Source organism: Macaca mulatta, chromosome 8 (assembly GCF_049350105.2).
Source record: "Macaca mulatta isolate MMU2019108-1 chromosome 8, T2T-MMU8v2.0, whole genome shotgun sequence".
Classification (NCBI taxonomy): domain Eukaryota; kingdom Metazoa; phylum Chordata; class Mammalia; order Primates; family Cercopithecidae; genus Macaca; species Macaca mulatta.
Genome location: NC_133413.1, coordinates 66,439,912 through 66,466,542, shown reverse-complemented (window position 1 = coordinate 66,466,542; position 26,631 = coordinate 66,439,912). Strand labels below are relative to the sequence as shown.

Here is a 26,631-nt window from a genome sequence, read left to right as displayed (position 1 = left end):
GCCTGGTCTTAAGTATTCCTCTCACCTCTGTCTCTCAAAGTCATGTTTATTTATTTTTTTTTGTTTTTTGAGATGGAGTCCTACTCTGTCGCCCAGGCTGGTGTGCAGTGGTGCGGTCTCGGTTCACTGCAATCTCTGCCTTCCGGGTTCAAGGAATTCTCCTGCCTCAGCCTCCTCAGTAGCTGGGATTACACGTGCATGCCACCATGACCAGCTAATTTTTGTATTTTTTTTTAGTAGAAATGGAGTTTCACCAAGTTGGCCAGGTTGGTCTTGAACTCCTGACCTGGTGATCTGCTCGGCCCAGCCTCCCAAAGTGCTGGGATTACAGGCCACCGCACCTGGCCTAGGTTTATTTTAAAAATATTATTACTATTTTTCTCACCCTTTTTCCTCCTCCTCCCCAGGTTTATTTCTTAACAAAAATATTTAAAGAGTATTTCCCTTTCCTGAAAGCCTTTGTCCTGTTCATCTTACTGTCTGCATCTCACCCTCTCATTCATTCGACAGTATTTACTGAGTACCTGCTACATAATCCTAGCTCTGATCCAGGCCAGGATCCCTACTCTCATGAGGAGTCTAGCCTCTAGTGACTTTTCCTTCTCTCACTGATCTCCTTTCTTTTCTCCCACCTTGGACCACCTCTTCTACCTGTTGCCCCTTTATGTATTTTAAATGCTTTCTACAACAATTTTGGTAAAATACATTGCTCTTTTTGAGGTCTACCAGAATATAGTGACTGACTCCTTTATTAGGAAGCTGAAAGCACTGCTCCTTCCCCACCTCCACAGTTAGCATCAAAAGGATGCTAGCCAAATTACCAGCATTTGACAGTGGAATGGGGCAGTTAGCTGCTAAAGATTCTTTTGTTCCATGACAGTAATGCTTGCACTCACCTTGGTACATTATAAAGTAGTAATGTTTTACCCTAAGTTCTTATACAGGTAAGGTTTTGTTTTTGTTCAGTACTTTTGTCAACCAAACTCTCAGAAATCTTTTAAATAGCAAATATGTTACTTTGTAACTCATGATTATTTCACCAGAGATCAGTTTTTCAGGGTAGTAAGAGGAAAGATCAAGAGAAGGCAGAATGCAGTGGGGAGCCCTGGCAATCAGAGAATAGAATAGAATAGAAGACACAACAATAGAAAAAAGCACACCCAAAGTATTAGGGACAGGCATAAACAACAAGAAACAAGCATTTTCTGTAACTGTAATCAGCAAAATTATAGTTGTGGATTTTGTAAAGAGAGGTGCTCAGTCAGTCTGGTTTGGTTTTAAGGGTTGAGAGAATGTAATCTCAGTGGTATTATGCATACCACCCCGGCTTCTGGTAGAAGGGAAGATTTATTGTGCATTTCCAGTGAGTATGTAAAAAGTCACAGGCACAGAAATAGGGAATAATCAACCAGTCATTCCATGGTACACTATGTGAAAATAAGTCAAATACGGTATCCCTTATAATGATTAAACGCACCCTCCCTACTATCTTTTTTTTTTTTTTTGGTAAGGAATACTTAAAGTGAAACTAGAAATGTAAAAATAGCCAAGTAGACTCACAGTGGCAATTATTAGGAATAAATGTTTTAAATTCTATTTTGGTATCTTTATGCCAGTCTGATATTTTTACAAGAAAGGGCAAAAAAAAAAAAAAAAAAAAAAGTTATTTTGTCTTTAGCCAATAAAAGCCATTTTGAACAGTTTATCACTTTTCCACAATAATTTTTCTTTGAGTTGAGATGTAACTCAAATGTAGCATTTCTGCTGTGCCTTTTAACAAATAACTTAAAAATCCCCAGTTCTACCAATAATTTGCTGCATTAATTTAAAAAGCCATTTTTAGGCCCGGCGTGGTGTCTCATGCCTGTAATCCCAGCACTTTGGGAGGCCAAGGTGGGCAGATCACGAGGTCAGGAGATCGAGACCATCCTTGCTAACACGGTGAAACCCTGTCTCTACTAAAAATACAAAAAATTAGCTGGGCGTGGTGGTGGGCACCTGTAGTCCCAGCTACTTGGGAGGTTGAGGCAGGAGAATGGCGTGAACCCAGGAGGCGGAGCTTGCAGTGAGCCAAGATTGTGCCACTGCACTCCAGCCTGGGCTACATAGCGAGACTCCATTGCCAAAAACAAACAAACAAACAAACAAACAAAAAACCACATTTTTGCTGTTAAGAAAGTCATTAAAATAGGCTTTGGCTTTCTAAATCCAAAAAATAGGAATACTGTCTCTCTCCCTAAAAGAGCATTTTAAAGAAAAGAAAAATTTCTGAGGTTTACTTGAAAAAAAAAAATAAAGGTACTATAAATATAATTATTATTTCTTATATAAGCCATAAATAGGATTACACAAAAACCAATTTCTGAGAAGACAGAGTAGTTTTTTTTGTATCTCTTAACAGCTTTCAGAGGGTTGTCTAGATGTGGCTGCTTGGGATTACAATAAAAAATGAAGGTAAGACGGGAGTTTTCTCAGAAATCGTTGAGTTCTGAAGTCTGTGCAAAAGAGTTCATGAATTACTTTATTCAATAACTATTATTGAGAGCTTACAGGTGTCTGTTCTAGGTAGTGTAGTATAGCAAAAAACAAACAAAAATCCCCACCTTCATGAATTTTACATTCTAGTTGGGAGAGTCAGATGATGGACAAATAAAACAAATATTGTTCCTAATACTGAAGAAGAGGGTGAACCTATGTGACAAAATATAGTGAGAAAACTCTTATCTACTTAGTGTTTAGAAACAAATTTTTTTTTTAAACTTAACATGTTACTTTCATGTGTTCTGATTACAAATAATTTCTAACTTTAGCCTTTTTGTACTTTTTCACATTTTCACAACTACATATATTTTAAAAGTTAGAATTTTGGAGTTGGAAAGACTATAAATTTAGTAATTCAAGCAAAATAACCTTGCTTCAGACAAATTTAATGAGTGCCATTTTCTAGCTGTCCTTATTTTTCACTAGAAGGTTTAGCTGGCAAAATGTTATTTGGTTCCCTCCCCTTTCTTAGAATGTAGTAAACTGTGAGAGGAAGAGAGGTAGGAAGGACACAGACAGGGATAACAGCAGGTAGAAACAGATAAAGATTAGTAGCTCTGGATTACTTTCCACGTTTTGGCATATTACCTAAATATATTAATTTTACTAAAATAAATCCCAATTAATTTGGAACAAAACTAGAATTAAGGACTGAACTCTCGACTAGATCTGACATCAGGCAGTAAAGTTATTTGGGGACTGGGAAAGGAGAAACAGAAAAGATCACAATGAAGGTGTTAAAGTACAGAAGATTTAAGCATCAAATATACATTCAAAACTGCATTTTTTCTTTTTTTTGAGACGAGCCTGACTATCACCTACGCTGGAGTACAGTGGCACAATCTCGGCTCACTGCAACCTCTGCCTCCTGTGTTCAAGCGATTCTCCTGCCTCAGCCTCCCGAGTGGCTGGGATCACAGGCACCCACCACTGCACTCGGCTAAGTTTCGTATTTTTATTAGGGATGGGGTTTCACCATGTTGGCCAGGCTGGTCTCAAAACTCCTGACCTCAGGTGATCCACCCGCCTCGGCCTCCCAAAGTGTTGGGATTACAGGCATGAGCCACTGTGCCCGGAGCAAAACTGCATTTTTTCAAAAGAAACTGAATTTAAAGTAAAAGTGCATGATAACTGAATGAGAGAAAATAACCTCCCAACTGCATCCTACTGGAAGAATATATAATAATTACTAATCACAGATACACTTTACTACAAGACAGACACAGAAACATCAGAGCACTGAAAAATGCCCTATTACTACATGGAAGAGATTGTATCTACGATATGCAGAAATGTGGGTAGAAGATAATTGTACCAGATAAAGACCATTTTATGTGGCCTTCAGATCTGTGTCAAATACAATGCTAGCAGCAGCAAGCATCTGAAATACTGGCTGTGACTACAAACCTAATGTCACACAGGCCAAGTAAGTGCCTTACCACTAGTTCTTTTTGTCCTCTTTTCTTCTGCTAGATCCAACTAATAATCACACGAAAATAAAACAAAGTTGAGAAAACATTTCTGGTAATTAAAAGTTCTCTGGGAGGTGAAAGAAGAAAATATTTTTTAGTCAGCAGAAAATCAGGCATCATTCAAACTTAAAAATATTCATTAAATTAGTTCCATTCTCTGCACATGATAAACAGAAATGAGATTTCTATGCTTAAGTAAATAAATCTTAAAGCCACCATCATCAACAGGAACACCTGGTGATAGGTCAAAAAAAAATTCTTCCAGGCTGCCGGGCATAGTGGCTCAGGCCTGTAATCCCAGCACTTTGGGAGGCTGAGGCGGGCAGATCACCTGAGGTCGGGAGTTCGAGACCAGCCTGACCAACATGGAGAAATCCCGTCTCTACTAAAAATAAATCAGCCAGGCATAGTGGTGCATGCCTGTAATCCCAGCTACTTGGGAGGCTGAGGCAGGAGAATGGCTTGAACCCGGGAAGTGGAGGTTGTGATGAGCTGAGATCAGGCCATTGCACGCCAGCCTGGGCAACAACAGCAAAACTCTGTCTCAAAAAAAAAAAAAAATTCTCCCAGGCATCACAAGCTAACTTACACTGGTGTCCTAAAAGGAGGCTACCAGGCCAGTTACGGTGGCTCATGCCTGTAATCCCAGAACTTTGGGTGGCTGAAGTAGAAAGACTGCTTTAGCCTAGAAGTCCAGCCTGGGCAACATGGTGAAACCCTGTCTCTACAAAAAATAAAAAAATTAGCCAGGCGTGGTGGCCCGTGCATATGGTTCCAGCTACTCTGAAGGCTGAGGTAGGAGGATTGTTTGAGCTTGGGGTTTGAGGCTGCAGTGAGCTGTGATCATGTGACTGTACTCCAGCCTCGTGGATAGAGCGAGGCTCTGTCTCCAAAGAAGGAAAAAACCCCACCGAAACCCAAAAACAACCAGTTCACTAAGTTCTGTCCTTCACTCATTCTCAGAACCAGATACCGGAAACATGAAGACTGTTCAACAAATTACAGGAAGCACAGGCTATCAGTACAGCACTGGCAGATAGCACTGTGTGGCGCAGAAGAGCTGGGTATCCCTCTAATTTCTATCTCCATCATTTAGTGAGAAAAGTTACCCACAGAAGTGAAGGAGATACAAGCTATATTTAGAAGCATTTCAGCAAAACTGCATTTGTGTCTTCCCAAGTCAACTATGAGGCCAATCAGTCCCACAACCCCTCTAGAGCATGACAATATATACGGTTTAAAAAAAACGATTCTGCTCTAATTGTGCAGCAGCAAACTTCCCAAGGGAAAAGCTGGCTAGTAAATATTAGGAACTGATCACATATTTATCATGAATTGCAGTGTATGATTAAGCAGTGATTTCGCTAAGAATCGAGTTGGTCTAGAAAACTGGGAACTGGGCCGGACGCAGTGGTTCACGCCTGTAATCCCAGCACTTTGGGAGGCTGAGGTGGGCGGATCACTAGGTCAGGAGATCAAGACCATCCTTGCTAATATGGTGAAACCCCGTCTCTACTAAAAATACAAAAAAATTAGCTGGGCGTGGTGGTGAGCGCCTGTAGTCCCAGCTACTCGGGGGGCTGAGGCAGGAGAATGGCGTGAACCCAGAAGGCGGAGCTTGCAGTGAGCTGAGATCACGCCACTGCACTCCAGCCTGGGCCACAGAGAGATACTCCATCTCAAAACAAAACAAAACAACAAACAAACAAAAAAACTGGGAACCAGGCTGGATGCAGTGGTTCATGCCTGTAATCCCAGCACTTTGGGATGCTGAGGTGAAGAATAGCTGGCCAACATGGCAAAACCCCATCTCTGCAAAAAAATATAAAAACTAGCCAGGTGTGGTGGTGCACACCTGTAGTCCCAGGTACTCGGGAGACAGAGGTGGGAGAATGGTTTCAGTCTGGGAGGCTGCAGAGAGACGTGATCATGCCACTGTCCTCTGGCCTGGCTGTCTCAAAAAAAAATTGGGAACCAATTACTGAAAGAGTCAAATTCTACTTATTGCTCCAATCTCATGGTGAGCTAATATTGTGGTAACAGATAAATCTGTTTCTGCTTGGTAACGAACACTGTGTCAGTGGGAGACAGCAAGGTGTAATAAGACTGTCGCTGTGCGGCAGAATGACCAGGCAAATCTCCATACCTCCATAGTTTAGCCACCAATGAGATCAGGTGCTTCAGAAACATACTGCTCCAGAATCTCATGATGAGTCAATGAAATGGCTAAGAGGACACTGTACACCCTACCTAAGCATGTATGCCAGCTCCTATGCTGTAGATGTATAGTGTATGAATGCAGGGTATTGTTAGTGTGGTAGGAATGAACGCACTGTGGAGTGCTATGAGCTGTAAAGGCTATTTTCAAGTAACTAGCTTGGAGTCTACTATTCCAACATGTACCAGAAGCCCAATCCAGTTCTTAGCCTTCTTTTTACTCTCTCATGCTTCTGGTTCCTAAACCTGGACTAATGTTCTCTACTTATACGAGAGCTACCATTAGATTAGATTTCCACTATATTAACTTAATTCAGAAAAATTTCACACAAATTAAAAAAATCGAATATTTAGAAACCAGTTAGGGCCCAATCTTCCATTTATTAAATACACAGATACTATAATTACTTAGAATATTTGCAAATAAATCTGTGATACATTTTTATTGTATTTAGCCAAAACCACCAAAAATGCTAATAAACTGAATTTAGTTATATTTAAAACATTTTCCACATAACAATATTACCTAATAGTTTTTCATATTTACAAACAGTTCATTATTCAAATACTTACAATTCTATTCTTATATATGATAAGTTTTAGAAGTATGACCTATAAATACCTCATTCCTATCGACCTATCTATCCATCTACCTACCTATCTACCAAAATAAACTATTAGAAGTGACTGTTACAATGAGGAACGTTTCCCTTCCTAGACATTATAGAACAAAATATAAAAAGACAATTGGAGCTTTAAGTACTCTGCCAACTAAGGAGAGATGAGGGCCAGGCGCGGTGGCTCATGCCTGTAATCCCAGCACTTTGGGAGGCCGAGGTGGGCGGATCAAGAGGTCAAGAGATTGAGCCATCCTGGCCAACATGGTGAAACCCGTCTCTACTAAAAATACAAAAATTAGCTGGGCGTGGTGGTGTGCGCCTGTAGTCCCAACTACTTGGGAGGTTGAGGCAGGAGAATCGCTTGAACCCGGGGGGCAGGCAGAGGTTGCAGTGAGCCGAGATCATGCCATTGCACTCCAGCCTGGGTGACAGAGCAAGACTCTGTCTCAAAAACAAAAACAAAAACAAAAACAAAAAAAAGAGAGATGAATCCCATTATTAAATCTAACATCAATTTTATACTTAGGGTTTATTTAATTATTAGTTAATTTGTAAACTTCTCCACTTTATGAGGAAATAAAGTAGGTAGGGTTTGCCTGGCCCAAATGTTACCATGACATGTGCCTGGGGAAGCCATGGAAGGGTAGAGTGTGTCTGCTAGACAAAGGCCAGGAATTAACATAATACAGTTCATTTTTTAAACATAATTCTTAGGGATGTTGCTTAATGTTGCCCTGCTCTCTGTATTGGCAAGATACATATTATAACATGAAGATAAGTAACTTAAATTATCTTACCTGGAAAGTACAAATGCTACCACTCTTCTGAGACTAGATATTTTATGTCTAATTATAAAATTAAACAAGGATAAGGAGCTGCCATATCAAATAGACCAGCAGACTTCCTCTCTTCGTTCTTGCCTTGGGCTAAGAGACAAGACTCCTTATGTCAGAGATTCCACCCACAAGGATTTCACACAAAGGTGGTGTTTGATAATTGCTGCCTGCATCTTCCTTTGGGAAGGACTAAGTCCTTGTCTGTTCAGAGATTTTTATCTATTGATATATTCAATAGGTTTACCACTTAAAAGAGAAACCTTTCATGTTTGTGAAGCATGGTAAATCCAAAGCTAGAATTAGTTGGAATTCTCTGGCTGTCCAAGGAAAGAAAGAAAGGAAAGCATGGCAAGATACAGGCATCAAGCAGATAAAATATGTTTACTCTGGGCTTTCTGAATTGGATTTGAGATCCTAGCATTTTAGAAAGCTGAGGCAGGAGGATCACTTGAGCCCAGGAATTTGAGGTTGCAGTGAGCTATGATCATGCTACTGCATTCCAGTCCGCGTGACAGAGAGAAACCCTATCTCCATTAAATAAATAAATAAATAAATAAATAAATATTAGTTCTTGGGTTTCAACAGCAATTTCAAACAGTAAGGTATATACCTTACCTCCAAAGAGCCTCTCACAAAAAGATATTTTTCTAAATTACTCAGTTCTTAGAGTTCTTAGCAAGAAATGCATGTCTTGGAATCATCTCCGAAGAGAAAAAAGGAATAGAAGATTGAGGTAATAAGGGACCTAGAAAAACATTTCACTAGATACAGAAAACAATCAGCATCATCTCTTACACGGAAATATTTGAGATAAGTTGTATTTGTATTGAGTCCATGCTATTTAGGATGATATAAACATTATCTAAGAGTACAATCTCCCTGGATGGGAAATTAACTATCCTTCACAGACATTTCTATGAGAAAAATACAGCCTGAGTTTCAAACAGCAGACTGTGACACACTTGGGAACTCAAACCATCTGTAAATTCAGGTTGTTGTAACATTCTAAAAGTTCCTTAACAAAAAAAAGTCAATTTCTTTGCAACTGTGATTTCTCTAAATTTTTAGTACTGTCTCCTGTCATTAAAAAGTTCCTACATATGGATACATTTTCTTCATTTAAAAAAAGTTGATTTCCCATTGTAATCTGATCTAAATTTGATAGCAAAAAAATACACTTGAAATAATAATAATAAAATAATACACTTGAAATCTCAGTCTTTCTTGGTTTCATTATTCCCTAGTGTCATTACTCCCTCTAGAGGCAAAAAACATGAATCACCAACTCCAATTCTGGAAAGTTTTTGAAATAAACCAAAAACACAAGTTAAAGAAAAAGTTAACTTTCTCTTTGTGAAACTGTTAATGTAACTAGAAAAAGTTAATCAGCATAAATTGCATGATAAACAGTGATTTCCTCTCATTATTCAAGTACTCAAATGAGCCTGTCTATATTTAATATAACTTCCAGATACTTCCAGTTTTCTAAGAACAGTGAGTCAGGGACTACTCAAAAACACATTCTCTGGTAAGGAAACGTCCTGTATCTTTTACTGTACTTGTAACAGTTAAGACAGAAACTCATGGAAGTTTTTCAGTAATGGCTTACCTGGTCAATATCAGCATTTCTTGGAAGAAAATAAACAATATTATTAGTGATCTTCTTGGAAAGTCTGAAAATTTCAAAGGTGGACAGCAGTTAAGGAAAAATAACGAAAACAGCAGCTAATTTCTAATCAGAAAGAGGTATGTTTTACTTATCGTAACTCAAATGTATTTCAAAATGTAACTAAAAAGCAAAAACTTAAACCCTTTAATGGAACCTAAAAGAGAATTACATATAAAATTTTGTAATTCAGCAAAATACTGTATCGATAATTCAAAGACTAATAGTTAAATCGATTTCAATTATCCTAGTGGTAGGTACTAGGCAAGAGTCAGAAATACAGATCCTTTCTCTGTCATTTCCTAATTATTGAAAAACAGAATAGGAAATAGGAAAGCACAATACCACGTATTCCCAGTAAAGAATAAAGTAACCATGGCCATCGTAGTCTACACTCTAAATTTTATTTTTTAATTTTTGATTTTACTTATTATTCTTGAGATAGAGTCTGGCTCTGCTTATTTATTTATTTTTGAGACAGGGTCTGGCTCTGCTGCCCAGGCTGGAATACAGTAGTGCAATCTCAGTTCACTGCAACCTCCTCCTGGGTTCAAGTGATCCTCCTGCCTCAGCCTCCTCAGTACCTGGGACTACAGGATTATAGGCATGTGCCACCATGCCCAGCTAATTTACACTGTAAATTATTATTTTTTTTGAGACAGAGTCTTGCTCTGTCACTCAGGCAGGTTCAAGCGATTCTTCTGCCTCAGCCTCCTGAGTAGCTGAGATTACAGGCGCCCACCATCATGCCCAGCTAATTTTTCTATTTTTAGTAGAGACAGGGTTCAGCCGTGTTGTTCAGGCTGGTCTTGAACTCCTGACCTCAAGTGATTTGCCTGCCTTGGCCTCCCAAAGTGCTGGGAGTACAAGCGTGAGCCACCACACCCCGGAGTACACTCTAAATTTTAATAGCAATTTAGAAATGTTTCCTGTTAAGAGTCAAACAGATGATTACTGTGGAGTGGCAGGTAGCGAAAGGGACAAATAACAAATGTTACTCCATGAAATAAGGTTTTGCTTTGACATCTTGGAAGAGTAACAGGAAAAATGGGAAGATACACAGCAAATTAGCCAGCATCAGTGTCAACTGAAGAGTTATAGAATGGTTACCGACAAACTGCAGGGATATTTTTTGAGGAAATTCCCAATTCACAAGACAGTAAGTCCAATCTTTGTGTTCTAGTCCTTGTTTTATAATGGTAAAATCGAATAGCAAGCAAGGGAAACATGACCTCATATTTGTCATCACTTTTGGAGATCGACTCCCACATCATTTTTACATACCTGCTTTTTATGTAAAATAAACTAGAATTTACCAAATGCTGTTAGGTAATATTCCGTCTCATCACTAATTTCTCTCTCTCTTTTGTTTTGAGATGGAGTCTCGCCCTGTCGCCTAGGCTGGAGTGCAGTGGCGCAATCTCAGCTCACTGGAACCTCAGCCTCCCAGGTCCAAGCGATTCTCCTGCCTCAGCCTCCTGAGTTGCTGGGAGTACAGGCGTGTGCCACCATGCCTGGCTATTTTTTTGTTATTTTTAGTAGAGACGGGGTTCCTCCCAGGTCCAAGCGATTCTCCTGCCTCAGCCTCCTGAGTTGCTGGGAGTACAGGCGTGTGCCACCATGCCTGGCTATTTTTTTGTTATTTTTAGTAGAGACGGGGTTTCACCGTGTTAGCCAGGATGGTCTTGATCTCCTGACCTCGTGATCCACCTGCCTCGGCCTCCCAAAGTGCTGAGATTACAGGCGTGAGCCACCGTGCCTGGCCAATCTCTCTCTCTCTTTTGAGACAGAGTCCCGCTCCGTTCCCCAGGGTGGAGTGCAGTGGCGCGATCTCAGGTCACTGCAACCTCTGCCTCCTGAGTTCAAGTGATTCTTGTGCTTTGGCCTCCCGAGTAGCTGGATTACACGCACGTGCCACCATGCCCGGCTAATTTTTGTATTTTTAGTAGAGACGGGATTTCTCATGTTGGCCAGGCTGGTCTCGAACTCCTGACCTCAGGTGATCCACCTGCCTCAGCCTCCCAATGTGCTAGGATTACAAATGTGAGCCACCCCGTCCACCCTCCCACACTCCCTGTTTCTCTCACTCTCATGCTTCTTTCTCTCCACAATCACTGTTTCAGTAAACTCTTAAGACTTCCAAAGGATATCCATCAGGAGACATCATCGTCCTAATGTCAAAGGTCTCTGCAGTGGCATAGTCTGGCCCTCCCCAAGGCGGGCTGAGGAACACAACATCAGCCTTTAAACAAGCAGCCAGCAGCAAGAAATCTCCACAGATGAACTCTATCTTATCTGCTATCCCATAAACTTCTGCATTATTACGAGCAAGGGCAATCTTAACAGGATCGATATCAATGGCAATCACTAAAAATGGGAAAAGAAAAAAATGAGTTAATTGACACTGATTATTACTTATATAAGATAGTTTATCTTTTGAATAGTCTGTCATCTTCTGTATAAGAACTCTTTTTAAAGAGGAGGAGACATTTGGCCACATATACCCAATATATAGACTTCCGTTTAAATTTTTTATTTAAATTAGAAAGATTCACTTGTGTTGTACCAAGAAAATGTGACTGAAGGTCTTGGCTTTCTTGTCTCATTCTACAGCTTTTCCTAAGCAAGTGGTAATACTTGCCACAAAATATCTACTGAGTGCCAAATATGTGGCCACCACTGTGCTGTGCTACAGCCTGAGCAGGAAACACTTGAAAAGGTCACTGTATGGACAGCCTATAATGCTAGGTTTTGGAAAAGACAAACTTCCTCAAAATGTAGCAATGCCCAAATGAACACAAATTCGACAACTTCTAAGGAAAACCAAAATAAAACACATTTTTACAAACTTATATAGCCAAGTGATGAAGAAGAAGTGTAAAAACACCTGCCGATACTTTGGGAGGCTGAGGCGGGTGGATCACGAGGTCAGGAGATCGAGACTATCCTGGCTAACATGGTGAAACCCCGTCTCCACTAAAAATACAAAAAACTAGCTGGGCGTGGTGGCAGGCGCCTGTAGTCCCAGCTACTTGGGAGGCTGAGGCGGGAGAATGGCGTGAACCCGGGAGGCGGAGCTCGCAGTGAGCCGAGATCACGCCACTGCACTCCAGCCTGGGAGACACAGGGAGACTCCGTCTCAACAACAAAAAAAAACAAAACAAAAAAACACACCTGCCGATAATGTTGAATGAGACATTTTAGGTAGAGGAAACAGATAATATTATGCTTTCACCAAATGGACTTTCATCTACTTTATTCCAATTTTATAATTAGCAACATAGACATAATTTAATTTTAGCCTATCCATGTTTTGCAGTAAACTACTCAGTACACTTGCATGTGCACCAGTGTTAATGGCAGTATTCTTTATTTGAAAGGGCTAAGTGGAACAGTGACACTTACAGCGTGGTTGTCATGGAAATGTAGTTGTTTTCCAGAAAATGCTAGTTCCCAAATTTGTTAACGTTTTTGAGAAATAATGTGCTAAATCACTTGAACAATAAATATAAGCACCAATTATAATGCATTGCAAAATCATACATTTATGATGCTGTTTTTCCGGTTCTAAATAAACTAACATTCACATTTGTAAGAGAAAAGATCCTTTTCAGCTGCTCAGTCTGTTATATTTATAGTTCAGAGACAGGGAAAGATATGCTGATAATACTAAAAATTCAAAAGAAAAAGTGACTTTCAACATCAAATCTATTCAGTTAGTCCTATTTTCATCTGTATTTCTTTTGAAGGCAGACTTTTAGGCCTAATAAGAATGGAAGCATTCAATCTATCACATAAAAGAAATTCTGGCTGGGCACGGTGGCTCATGCCTGTAATCCCAGCACTTTGGAAGGCTGAGGCGGGTAGATCCCTTGAGCTCAGGAGTTTGAAACCTCATCTCTATCAAAAACACAAAAAATTAGCCAGGTGGGGTGGCATGTGCCAGCAGTCCCAGCTACTCAGGAGGTTTAAGTGAATCACTTGGGCCTGGGAGGAGGAGGCTGCAGTGAGCTGAGACTGTGCCACTGCACTTCAGCCTGAGTGACAGACCGAAACACCTCCACCCCACAACTGAAAAAAAAAAAAAAAAGCTGACAAATGTTAATCCTCAGTCATACTAGCACACCTCAACTGCTTAATAGCCACATGTGGCTATCATATTGGACAGCACACATACAGAACATATAAGTCATCGCAAAAAGTTCTACCAGGCAGTACTGTTGCTAAACTACTGGAATACATACAAAGGGGAAAGATATCTTTAACAACAGCAACATGCAAAACTTTACAGATTCCCTAACCCTTCAGTTATGCACAGACAGCAACTATCTGAGTGGAAATAAATCTGGCACAAAGGATAATCTCAACTATATGCAATGCCATCTTTTTGTATGTATGTTGCATATACATGTAAATGTATAAATGCACATACAGTTCAAGCATAACTGATTATATGAGTATGTATATGAGCACACATGAACATACATTTATGATAGGGAACTCAAAACAGTTAAGTGTAATTGATTATATGTGTATATTTACATATGTACACAAACGCACTAAATCAATTATACTTTAATTGTTTTGAATTCCCTGCCATAATGTAATTAGCTCAACCATCCTAGGGGCATACTAGGAGGAGTACTGATAACTGACATGCATGGAACACCTGTGAACTACCACTTCTGGTTCGGGGGGCAAGTTATGGGACTCCACTACCCTGAACATGCTGGAGGGTTCCTGAGTTTCCAGTACCACATGCTGCAAAGGCAGAAGTTATGTCATGACAGCACTGGGAAGGCCACGGGGTTTGCTGTCTGCCTCCATTTTTCCCCAGAGGCTGGCAATCTCTAAGTGTTAGTCCCTTTAGCTCGGGACCCACATTAGACATCTTCCTTTAGTAAATGTGCACTAAATACAGAAAGCCTTGGCAAAAGATCTATACTCCTAGAAATACAAATCTATGGGCTAAGGGCGGTCGCTCACGCCTGTAATCCCAGCACATTGGGAGGCCAAGGTGGGTGGTCAACATGGTGAAACCCCATCTCTACTAAAAATAAAAAAGTTAGCTGGGCGTGGTGGCAGGCCCCTGTAGTCCCAGCTATTTGGGAAGCTGAGGCAGAAGAATCACTTGAACCCGGGAGGCAAAGGTTGTAGTGAGCTAAGATTGCGCCACTGCACTCCAACCTGGGCAACAGAGCGAGACTCCATCTCAAAAAAAAAAGAAATACATACCAATATATAGACGGTCTGAGTAATAAATCTGAGAAAATTTTCACATCTCTTTGCTACTTTATCAGGGAGCAGGTGTTTCAATCATTGTGTTATGATGTAAGGCCAAAATGAAGAAACATTTTACAACTTTTAAGGAAAAACCATTTTTTAGGCAATAAATATTGATTTTAGCCCATAGGAATGGCTTATCTGGCAAAGTCTGAGAAGAACTTTAGTAGTAAATAGTAAATTCAAGGAAAAAAGAAAATAACCACTACTCTAGTAAACATGAAAGTAGCTTATCTCTAGGCTATCAGGAGACCATGTAAAGTTAGCAAATATCATGCCTTGGAGCATAGGAGTATTAAAACAGGGGCCACATTTCATCAGCACTGACCTTAAAAATCTATGTAATGGCAAGGCGATAAGATCATTTTCAGTGCAACTTGATTAAAGTCAGTCTCTCTGACTAAACCGAGCAAGGACTGAGTCTGTTTTTTTCTACAGCTACTACGTGCTTTCCAAAATCATCTTACGCTTCCTACTTAACATTAACTTCATATAAATTAATGAGATTCAGTAGAAATCTGTTGAAATGAAACTATCATTGATATGTATAATATGAAGATATTTAAAAATATGCATCTTCAGAATGAAAACTAAATAAAAACTCTGCTTCTTGTCTCACTGTGGTGGCTCATGTAATTCCAGACTTTTAGAGGCCAAGGGGAGGACTGCTTAAAGCCAGGGGTTTAAGACTAGCCTAGGGAATACAGCAAGATCCTGTCTATACAAAAATTAAAAAAAAATTAGCAGGGCATGGTGGCACATGCCTGTAGTCTCAGCTACTTGGGAGGCTGAGATGGGAGGATCATTTGAGCCCAGGAAGTCAAGGCTGCAATGAGTCCTGATCATGCCACTACACTTTAGCTTGGGAGATATAGTGAGACACTGTCTAAAAACAAAACAAAGAAACAAAGAAGCAAACAAAAACCCCCCTGTTTTATGACCCAGCTATATCAGTTTGGGCAGAATGTTCAACTTCTTCAACCCATTTTTTCCCCTGGGAAAAGCACATTACCTACTGGACACAGTTACTGGCAGTTACACAGTGGTAGGGGTTTTCTTTCTTGTGATCCCAAAGTCAAGCAACAAATATTGTATGACAATGAGGTAATATTTAAATAATTTGTAGTCTCTGAAATTTAAAGCTTTTTGAAAGGTGTCACAGAGGTCATCTAAATTCAATGTCTCCTTTAAATTAAGGTTAAATGATGTCCAAAGTCATAAAGATAGTGAGTACAAAGGCTGGGACTCCCTGTCTACTGTTCAATACTCTCCCGTTTTGGTATTTTTGGTTTTATAAAATATTATGATCTTGGCTGCAAGTTAGTAGGTGTGTCAGTATAATCTCGGGCAAGTTATTTCATCTCTTTATGTCTCAGTTTATCTGTGAAGCACAGATAGTAAGACATAACTCACAAGATTGTTGATTAAATAAATTAATACATATAGTTGGCCCTTAACATGGACATTAGGAGCCCTGACCCCTTGTGAAGTCAAAAATCTGTGTATAATTTTGGACTCCCCAAACTTAACTTTTAATAGCCTACCGTTGACCTGAAGCCTCATCAATAAACAGCTAATTAACACATATTTTGTACGTTGTATGTATTATACATAGTATTCCTAAAATAAAGGAACTTAAGAGAAAAACACTCTTACTAAGTAAATCATAAGGAAAATACATTTACAGTACTGTATTTATTGATAAGGTAGGTTTTTTTTTTTTTTTTGAGATGGAGTCTCGCTCTGTTGCCCAGGTTGGAATGCAGTGGTATGATCTCGGCTCACTGCAACCTCCACCTCCCGGGTTCAACTAATTCTCTTGCCTCAGCCTTCTGAGTAGCTGGGATGACAGGCATGCGCCACCACACCTGGTTAATTTTGTATTTTTAGTAGAGATGGGGTTTTTCCATGTTGGTCAGGCTGGTCGCGAACTCCCGACCTCAAGTGATCGGCCCACCTTGGCCTCCCAAACTGCTGGGATTACAGGCATGAGCCACCGTGCCCAGCCTATAATTTTTTTTAAGAGCCTGGGTCTCACTCTGTTGCCCCAGCTGGAATGCAGTGGTGCATTCCAGCACCACTGCAGCCTGCAATTTCTGGGCTCAGGTCATCCTCCCATCTCAGCCTGAGTAGCTGGGACTACAGGCACACACCACCATGCCTGGCTAATTTTTAAATTTTTTCTTTAGATGGAGTCTCACTTTGTTGCCCAGGCTGGAGTGCAGTGGCATGATCTCAGCTCACTGCAGCCTCTGCCTCCTGGGTTCAAGTGAGTCTCCTGTCTCAGCCTCCTGTAGCTGCGACTACAGGTGCATGCCACCACGCCCAGCTAATTTTTGTACTTTTAGTAGACGGGGTTTCGCCATGTTGGCCAGGCTGGTGTCAAACTCCCGACCTCAGGTGACCTGTCCACCTCAGCCTCCCAAAGTGCTGGGATTACAGGCATAAGCCACTGTGCCTGGTCAATTTTAAAATTTTTTTCTAGAGACCAGGTTGGTCTCAAACTCCTGGCCTCAAGTGATCCTCTTGCCTCTAACTCCCAAACTGCTAGAATTATGGGCATAAACTGCCGTGCCCAGGCAAATTTTAACTTTTTACAACAGATTTGTGCATATTTTATGGTAGCAAATGATAAAACAAACTAGTATCTACATATGTTTGATGTATTCATGACATTCTTAACTTTTAAATTATTTCAATGTATCTAGGCTACAGGGGATTCACCTGCATTTTTTTTTTTTAATTGTCACAAATCTCCAGAACATTTTCCAATTTATTTACTGAAAAAAATCTGGGTATAAATGGACTCATGCAGTTCAAACCTGTATTGTCCAAGTGTCAACTGTAGGAAGCATTTACACCAGTATGCAATACAAAGTATACGCTTAATATATGCTAGCTATTATATCATTTCATATTAAATTATTAATTATATATTAAATCTCAGTAAGATAGACTGTAGCAAAATCGAAACATTTACTGAATAAACTGGACATAAAATAGTTCTCTCCCATTGATGGCTAATTACCTCTCATTCCTGTTAAGGCAAACTGAATGGTATTTCCTCCAACCCCACAGAATGCGTCTACTACAACATCACACTTGAAGGACTGACTAACACGGCCAGCGATGTGTTCAGCAATCTTCTCGGGTGTAACTGAAAACCAGCCCTCTGCAAAGGAAGAATATTTGTGTTAACATGTTCAATTTCAAGAAGCCAAGGCAAGCATAAACACAGCAAACATTACTATATCTTACATACTTTTAAAAAGCTTAGTTTCCCTTTTTAAAAAATTATAAATTACCCAGTTTTAAAGAAAAAAATTTCAAAGTTTGTTATAAAAAGCAGCACCATTCCCAATTTCCACAGAAATGATGACCTCATTCTTAACCGAATTCTCTTGTAATACTGTGTACCTCCATCTTTGCAATAACTGAATTACAATTTTGATGTTTCTGTTTGAGGCTTTAACTACTGACTCCTGTGGAAAATAGAGAACTAGCTGCTCTAATTGGCTAGCTCCTCACACTCCACTGAGTTTCCCAATAATTTCACTCCTAAGGTTGAAGCAATAGCCTGGATTTGTATTGGACACTCCAGAAAAAACGGAAATTTTTTTTTTTTTTGTGACAGTGTCTTGCTCTGTTGCCCAGGTTGGAGTGCAATGGCATGATCTTGGCTCACCGCAACTTCTGCCTCCTGGCTTCAAGCGATTCTCATGCCTCAGCCTCCTGAGTAGTTGGGACTACAGGAACAAGCGACCACACCCAGCCAATTTTTGTATTTTTAGGAGAGATGGGGTTTTGCCATGTTAGCCAGGTTGGTCTTGAACTCCTAGCCTCAAGTGATGTACCTGCCTCAGTCTCCCAAAGTGCTGGGATTACAGGTGTGAGCCACCATGCCTGGCCAAAACTGCATGTTTTTAAAGGGTCAGAAAAAGCAGGAGCTGATAGCAAAAGGCAACAGGGCTGCAGAAGAATAGGAAGAGCAGAGCTCTCATCATTTTCAGAAATGAGCTCTTGTGTCCATTCTAGAGGAAACAGAATACTGACCTCCTTCTTTCCTAGTAGGAAAAATTCACATTTTTTCAGAAAGACATTTATCTGAACAAAATTATGTGCTGGGCTGGGTGTAGTGGATCACTTGAGCCCAGGAAACATGGCAAAACCCTGTCTCTACAAAAAATTAGCCAAGCATGATAGTGCTTGCTTGTAATCCCAGCTACTTAGGAGGCTGAAGCATGAGGATTGCTTTAGCCTGGGAGGTGGAGGTTGCAGTGAGCCGAGATTGTGCCACTGTACTCCAGCCTGGGTGACAGAGTGAGACCCTGTCTCAAAAATAAATAAATAAATAAATAAATAAAAATAAAAATAAAATAAAAGAAAAAGAAATAAATAAAAATAATGTGTGTTAATTTTTCCTGTTGCCTCCCCTTACCAAACTTTAAATGGCTCTTCGATACTGGAAAAATAAGAATATACACTTTTATATAATTGCAAGTGTTTTCCACTCTTACTTCTCCTTATAAATTCCTATGTACTTCTTCTTCCAATACACAGCATTTTGCAAATTGTTTTAAAAGGGTTGGAGAACCCCTGAAATTCCATCATAGATCAAGAACTTCTGATTTTGATAGTTAATAAAAACCAATATTGAGGTAACCCCAACATGAAAATGAGCATCAGTCTGCAAGACTGAGTTAAGTAAGTTGTTGCAGATCACGGCAGGAAAGTTGGAGAAAGAATTCAAAACTTGCAAAGTTAATTAATTAAATTGTGTCTTTCTGCACTAGGTATTTCTTGATCAGGTTTTCCATTTAATAACTTATCAATCGCTTTTGCTATCTATCCTAAGGTGCTACAAATACAGATTAAACCCAAATCTGAAGTTTTAAAAATACACACACACATATATATACCCAAATTGAAGGACATTCTATAAAATAAATGGCCATTGATCCTTTGAAAAATGTTAGTCATGAAAGACAAAAAAGGCTAAGGAAAGATTCCAGATTAAAGGAAACTAAAGAACATGAAAAATACATGCAATAAATGATCCTATACTGGAAGGAAAAAAAAATGTGATAAAGGACAAGATTAGGACAATTGATGAAACTAGAGTATAAACTGTAGATTATAATATTGGAACAATGTTAAATTGATAATTTACTGTTTTAAACAACAATATACTTGTTCTTAGGAAATATATGCTAAAGTATTAAGGAGTATGGGCATGAAAGTACTGATCAGAAAAAGATACACACACATACAAATGGAGACAGAATGAGAACGTAAATGGGGCAAAATGTTGAAAATAGCTGAATCTGGGAAAGGGGATATGAACATTCCTTGTATTATTCTTACAACTTTCTGTAAATTTTAAATGGTTTCAAAATAAAGCTAAAAAATACATATATACTTTACCTCTGTCCAACTTAATCCCATCATCAAAACGGGAGAAGAGCCTGTACCTCTGGGCCCAGTATTTTGCCAGCTCAGGAACAGCAGCTATTTCAGGAGGCAGACCATTCACCTTTTTGTTCTTCTTCTTGTTCTTCTTCTTTTTAACTTCAGCTAAAATAATAAAGAATATAGATGCTAAGAAAAAATTAGTATCACAGATGAGTTTATCTAAAAATGAAGCCACACCAAATAATTACAAGCAGAAGATGTATATAATGACACGCCCAGAGAAATAGGAAAGCCTGATGGAAATGCCATTGGTTTCAATCACTGCCAGCACTTTGCTACTCATTGGCTTTGTAAGCTTGGAAAAGTAACCGAGGCTCTTTAAGCTCCAATTATTAATTCCTATAAAAGGAATGAATGGGCAGAGCGCAGTGGCTCACATCTGTAATCCCAGCACTTTGGGAGGCCGAGGCAGGCGGATCACCTGAGGTCAGGAGTTTGAGACCAGCCTGACCAACATGGTGAAACCCCATCTCTACTGAAAAAATAAAAAAAATAAAAAAACTTAGCCTGGCACGGTGGCAGGCGCCTGTAATCCCAGCTACTTGGGAGGCTGAGGCAGAAGAATCGCTTGAACCTGGGAGGCGGATATTGCAGTGAGCTGAGAACTGAGAATGTGCCATTGTACTCCAGCCTGGGTGACAGAGCAAGACTCTGTCTCCAAAAAAAAAAAGAAAAAAGAAAAAAGAATGAATTAGTTAGTGAGTAGTATTTAACCAACTTAATTCACAGCAATGATAGGAAATATGTAGAAATACTGCTATAGACATAAAAGTTATTACTTCTGTTAGCCAAGATACTGCTTTATGTGGTGAATTACAGAATCTAAACATTTCCTTTCTATCAAGGACTAGATTAGGCTCTAACTCTCAGCCACATCAAAGTCACCTGGCATCTGAGAACCTGAAACAAGGGTCACCAGCTCTATTCCATAGAAAACGATCTCATTCATTCAGAGACTGATTTTTTCCTTAATTAATTTTTATCAGTTTGGTTATTTGGTTTCAGTCCTCAGCAAATTAGAAGCAACAACATAGACAGATGAGACTCTTTTTCAGAGTTAAGTATAAAAACAAGAGGTGATGGCTAACAAAGAATAAGACTCCATTACACACTCAAATGGTCCTCAAGGATTGGGCTATGTCCTAATACATTTATCTTATCATTGTAAATAGTAAAAAGTGTCATCATGAGTCAGTAAGGTCAGATCTTCCCATCCCCAAAAGTGTCACCAATAGCAAAGTACGGTGATTATTTCTCAACAGGGAGTATAATGACATTGTGGGTGGAATAATTCTTTATTGTGCAAGACCATCTTGTACATGACCTAACATTAAGTAACTGAGTACTAAATGCCAGAATTTCTAATGTCATTCTAACAACCAGCATCTTCCAAATGCCTCTATGAAGGTGGTACTACCCCAGGTAAGAACAACCAACATCATGAGAACTGGTGTTCATGGAAGTGGGGTAGTGCAGGAAAATGGGACTTAGCAATCGGAGAAAGCTGGTAATGAGTCCTAGCTATGCCACTTACTTGGGTTAATTTTTATATTTCTCTCAGCTTTTCTTTCTGTATTTCCAGAAGGGAAAATAATTCCACCTACTTCCTTGGGCTACCTTACAGATTAAATGAGAATAAGGCACATAAAAGCATTTCAGAAACCTACAAATGTCATATGAACATCAGTTATTATAACATTGATAATAAAAGAAATGTAAACTACTATAGGTATGCTGTTTAGAATGTAAAGAAATAAGTGATAGATCAGAGATACACACGCAACCACACTTGCACTAAGAAAAAAAAAAAACAAGACTCAAGTTTTTTTCCATAGTAATAAATTAAGAAAAATGATGATCACAATAAATATAATGTTTCATAATACCATTATTAAACTATATAAGAGCTTTTGTTATAAAAATTCTAATACAAAAGTGCATAAATTGAAGATATTACTCAGTTCATTCATTAGAGCCAACTACTCTGAATACTTTTTAAATTAATGTGCCATCAAAAACACATGACCATCATCAACCACACACACAAAATAAAAAAATATCAAAAAGAAAACAGTCCGAGCATGATGGCTCATATCTGTAATTCCAGCACTTTTGGAGGCAAAGGTGGGAGGATTGCTTGAACCTCTGGCAACCAGCCTGAGCAATATAGTGAGACCCTGGATCTCTACAAAAAAAATTAAAACATTAGGCAGGCATGGTGGTATGTGCATGTAGTCCCAGCTACTCAAGCTGAGGTGGGAGGACTGCTTGAGCCCTGGGGGTCAAGGCGTAGTGAGCTGTGATCGCACCACTGCACTCTACCCTGGGTGACAGAATGAGACCCTGTCTCCAAAAAAAAAAAAAAAAAAAGGAAAAAGTAAACCAAACCAAAGCTACACCACATATGTAGAGGGCAAAGGATGGTCACCTTTAGCCCGTGGAACTGAGTAGCAGCAGAGGCCAAGCTGAACTGCAGACAGTGGTCTGTAGGCACAATGCTCCCAACAGTCTTTCCTTTTCAACTTGATCATGTTCGCTCAGCCAAGAGTGAGGAGTGCTGTGGGTGCTAAGTCATAGCCAGTTAGAACATGTACACTTAATATGCCTTCTCTCACTTAAAAATAAATAGCAGTGACTCCTTAGGTACAAAAGATTCACAAGTGAAAACTAAGAAAAAACATATTAATGAAAAAAAATTTATCTAAATTCATTAGCAAGTTGAAGTATATTTAGTGTTACCTTCAGTTCCTGCCTGGAGGGAATCTGGTACTTCTTGAATAACACAATCCTGCTCATCTGGAACAGTTGCTACCAAGCTGTCTCCTTCACAGTTTTCTGTTTCAAGTTCACTAGCTGAAGATACGGTCTGACAATGTTCAGGTTCTGGATTACTAGTCTCCAGTAGGTCATCACCTTTTTTAACAGACATGTCTTGTTCCTCTGAATCACTACTTGTGGAAGTGTCATGCACATTGTCATGAGAAGACGATTCCTGTGATGCTTCTTCATCCATTGGTTTGTTAACCCATGTGAGGAATTTTTCTACCTTAAATTTTAAGATGACATCATGAGCAGGAATTCCAAACTACACAGAATCTTTCTACCTTTTACCATCTGTGACTTGACTGACAAGCTGTGTCAAAATTATTGGCTTTGAAAAGTAGACTGCATCACACAAGCTAATAGTAAGTAATTCTGACCTAATCAGAATGTTATCTGGGCATCCTATGACCTTATTAAAGTTTTCTTTAAAAGGAAAAAAGTATCAGATTAAACACTTCCTGCTATCAATAAACACTAAGAGGATAAAGCCAAATTGTCCCAGTGGCTTTTCCATAAGGATTCCTAACAATTTAACTGTGCTGTGTGCAACAGCTACATTACAAATGTACCTACTTACTACTGAATCATTAATTTTAGTTTTTCAAATTATATAGACTTTTCTGCAATGTTCAAGCTGCAATCTATGTAAATGTTATTTAGCATCAAAGATGAACCCTAAAGTTTTAGGGCCAATTTTTCTGTAAAAATAGAAGCAGTGTATCTTGGAAAAAAATGAAAGTTGCCTTTTAATGCAACAGTAGAGCTAGTAAGATATGTCCTAGCAAATGTTTGTTCTTTGAAATGTGAACAAGGCTCAGCATAAGATCATATACTTCTTTGCATCTTCTGTAACATGAATATTCTTCCGATCTTGTCTTCATGACCTTTCTAAGAGTGAGGAAATTAGAATGGAAGTGGTGGACATGATGAGCAACAACCCAAAATCTTCCTCTAAGGGAATATGCCTATAAACAAATTAGGTATCTAAGTTAGACACAGCAGTCACATACCTTTTTTCCTCAGCAATGCCTAGCAGCTATGTTTCTGCACTCATCTATAGATGAATGCATGGGGGCTATTACATCCAACACATTATGGAAAGTCCTATGGCACTGACTGGACTACTACTAGGCAGTCTGTTTCAGATATAACTAGCACCACTAACGTATTTATTAAAATATCACCAGCAGCCAGTCAACCTGAAATGTAATACAAAATAAAACCAGTTACATATATGTAGCATATTTTACAAGTACGCTTAAGTTAGAGAGGACAATGTTTCTTGAGGGGAAACCAGAGTCATCTGACTAGCCTTAAAAACGGACAACAGAAACAGAGTCATCATGGAGTCTAAGATTATGGTCTACTGCCCCAAAGAGCTGCTGGAGATGTGACTGACATCAAGGTTCTGCTCATTAGAAAGCGTTTTTTATCCCTTTGAATAAAGAAGGGTAATTCATCACACAAAGCAATTTCCTAACTAATGTTGTTTCCCAGATACTTGGATGGTAGATATAGCAAAGTCCAAGAGAGGGAATATGAATATTTCAGGTAATAATGTCAAACAATAAATTGGACTTGTGTTTCATGCTATCAGGGTGAACTTGTTACAGGTATAAACTGACTGATCACTTCTGGAAGAACTCAGAATTAAAGCTTATAATATTAAGCTGTATCAGAATTTGGACTATTAGGATCCTACTGGTATGGTTTGGCTGTGTCTCCACCCAAATCTCATCTTGAATCACAGTTCCCATAATCCCCACGTGTTGTGGGAGGAATCAGGTAGAGATGGTTGAATTATGGGGGCGGTTTCTCCCATCCTCTTCTTGTGATGGTGAGTTAGTTCTTATGAGATCTGATGGTTTTATAAGGTGTTTCCTCCTTTGCTGGGCACTCATTTCTCTCTCTAGCTGCCATGTGAAGAAGGAGTTGTTTGCTTCCCTTTCCACCATAATTGGCTTCCCTTTCCACCATAATTGTAAGTTTCCTGAGGCCTCCCCAGCCCTGCAGAACTGTGAGTCAATTAAATCTCTTTCCATCAAAAATTATCCACTCTTAGGTATATCTTTATTAGCAGCCAGAGAACAGACTAATATACCTACTTAGCCTGAAACAGAAGATAAATTGCTCCTTGTTCTTGTCTGTTACTACATAAGTAAGGCAGTGTTTTTGTTTTTTGAGATGGAGTCTTACTCTGTCAGCCAGGTTGGAGTGCAATGGCGCGATCTCAGCTCACTGCAACCTCTGCCTCCCAGGTTCAAGCGATTCTCCTGCCTAGCCTCCCAAGTAGCTGGGATTACAGGCACTCGCCACCACGCCTGGCTAATTTTTGTATTTTTAGCAGAGATGGGGTTTCACCATGTTGGCCAGGCTGGTCTTGAATTCCTGACCTCAGGTGATTCATCCGCCTCGGCCTCCCTAAGTGCTGGGATTACAGGTGTGAGTCACCATGCCTGGCCAAGGTTGCGTGTTTTTGTTTGAGACGGAGTTTTGCTCTTGCTGCCCAGGTTAGAGTACAATGGCGCCACCTCGGCTCACCACAACCTCCGCCTCCTGGGTTCAGGCGATTCTCCTCCCTCAGCTTCCCAAGTAGCTGGGATTACAGGCAAGCGCCACCATGCTGGCTAATTTTGTATTTTTAGTAGAGATGGGGGTTTCTCCATGTTGGTCAGGCTTGTCTGGTACTGCCGACCTCAGGTGATCTACCCACCTCAGCCTCCCAAAGTGCTGGGATTACAGGCATGAGTCCCCCACGCCCAGCGGCTGCTTTTTTAAAAATCATGTCAGACACTACTACTTTATAGCTTTCAAACACTTCCTTTTCACCCCACCTCAACTTGCCTTTTTGCAGATTTAGTTTACATATGTCTTCAAGAAACAAGTCAAAAAAAAAAATTTATGTACCTTGATACCTGTGTAGAAACACGCTTCCTATTTGAATACAACAATTTTAAGAGGTCAAACTTACAAAACATGATTCTATCTACAAGTATACAACAAAATGTATACATACCTTACTCAGAGTTTTGCTTTTCTTGAAAAATGGTTTTTCTGACTCTTTGGTAAAGAAGATGTGTTTGTTTTTCATCTTTATTTGTCTGCGCATGTCCAGGTACTTAGACTTATGCTTCACATTCTTCTCTAAATATCTGACCTGCCGATGACTGAAATTTGGAATTCCACCATATCTGTAACCAGATCAAAACAAGTGATTCACACCTTAAATTCCAGGATTATATTTCCTTAGAGGAAAAGAGAATGAAACTAACATTTTCACTCATTTTTACACCATTTTAGTTCCCTTTTTAAAATTATGAAAGTGAGAAAATCAAGTTCAAGTTGCAGAAGAGTTGATGGTCTAACTTTTATGTTAATTCTAAAGCAAATGTGTAACACCAAAGTTGGGAAGCGCAACATATCTAATATAGAGCAGAAAGTATAAATTACATAGTAGACTGCAATAAATAAACAGTGTGTGTGTGTGTGTGTGTGTGTGTATATATATATATACATAAAACCCTATCCCCTTGTTAGCGAAATATAAATATTCTCAAGGTGGGGTGATGTCAAAGCTCTTTAACACATTTCTGAATGTGTTTGAATTATCTAAATCTGAGCTTACAAAAGAAGCAAAACCTTAGTATCTAAATAATTAGAGAATGTCTGATTTAACCATCTGAAATTTTCTAGTCCTAAAA

At 39.4% G+C, this 26,631-nt stretch overlaps 1 protein-coding gene across 3 annotated transcripts in view; it reads right to left on the bottom strand.

The window, feature by feature from the left end:
- TGS1 (trimethylguanosine synthase 1) overlaps window positions 1–26,631 on the bottom strand; it is a 51,118-nt gene that overhangs the window by 1,277 nt on the left and 23,210 nt on the right. For 2 of the 3 annotated variants that reach the window (XM_001084320.5, XM_028852678.2), the window contains exons 7-12: window positions 25,947–26,121; window positions 22,847–23,153; window positions 20,060–20,209; window positions 17,664–17,807; window positions 11,503–11,719; window positions 9,296–9,374 (exon numbers count right to left, since the gene is read on the bottom strand). In XM_001084320.5, the coding sequence (XP_001084320.3) occupies window positions 9,296–9,374; window positions 11,503–11,719; window positions 17,664–17,807; window positions 20,060–20,209; window positions 22,847–23,153; window positions 25,947–26,121 (1,072 nt within the window). The remainder of the gene's footprint in view (window positions 1–9,295; window positions 9,375–11,502; window positions 11,720–17,663; window positions 17,808–20,059; window positions 20,210–22,846; window positions 23,154–25,946; window positions 26,122–26,631) is intronic. The other variant, XM_015145381.3, reaches the window with a different exon arrangement.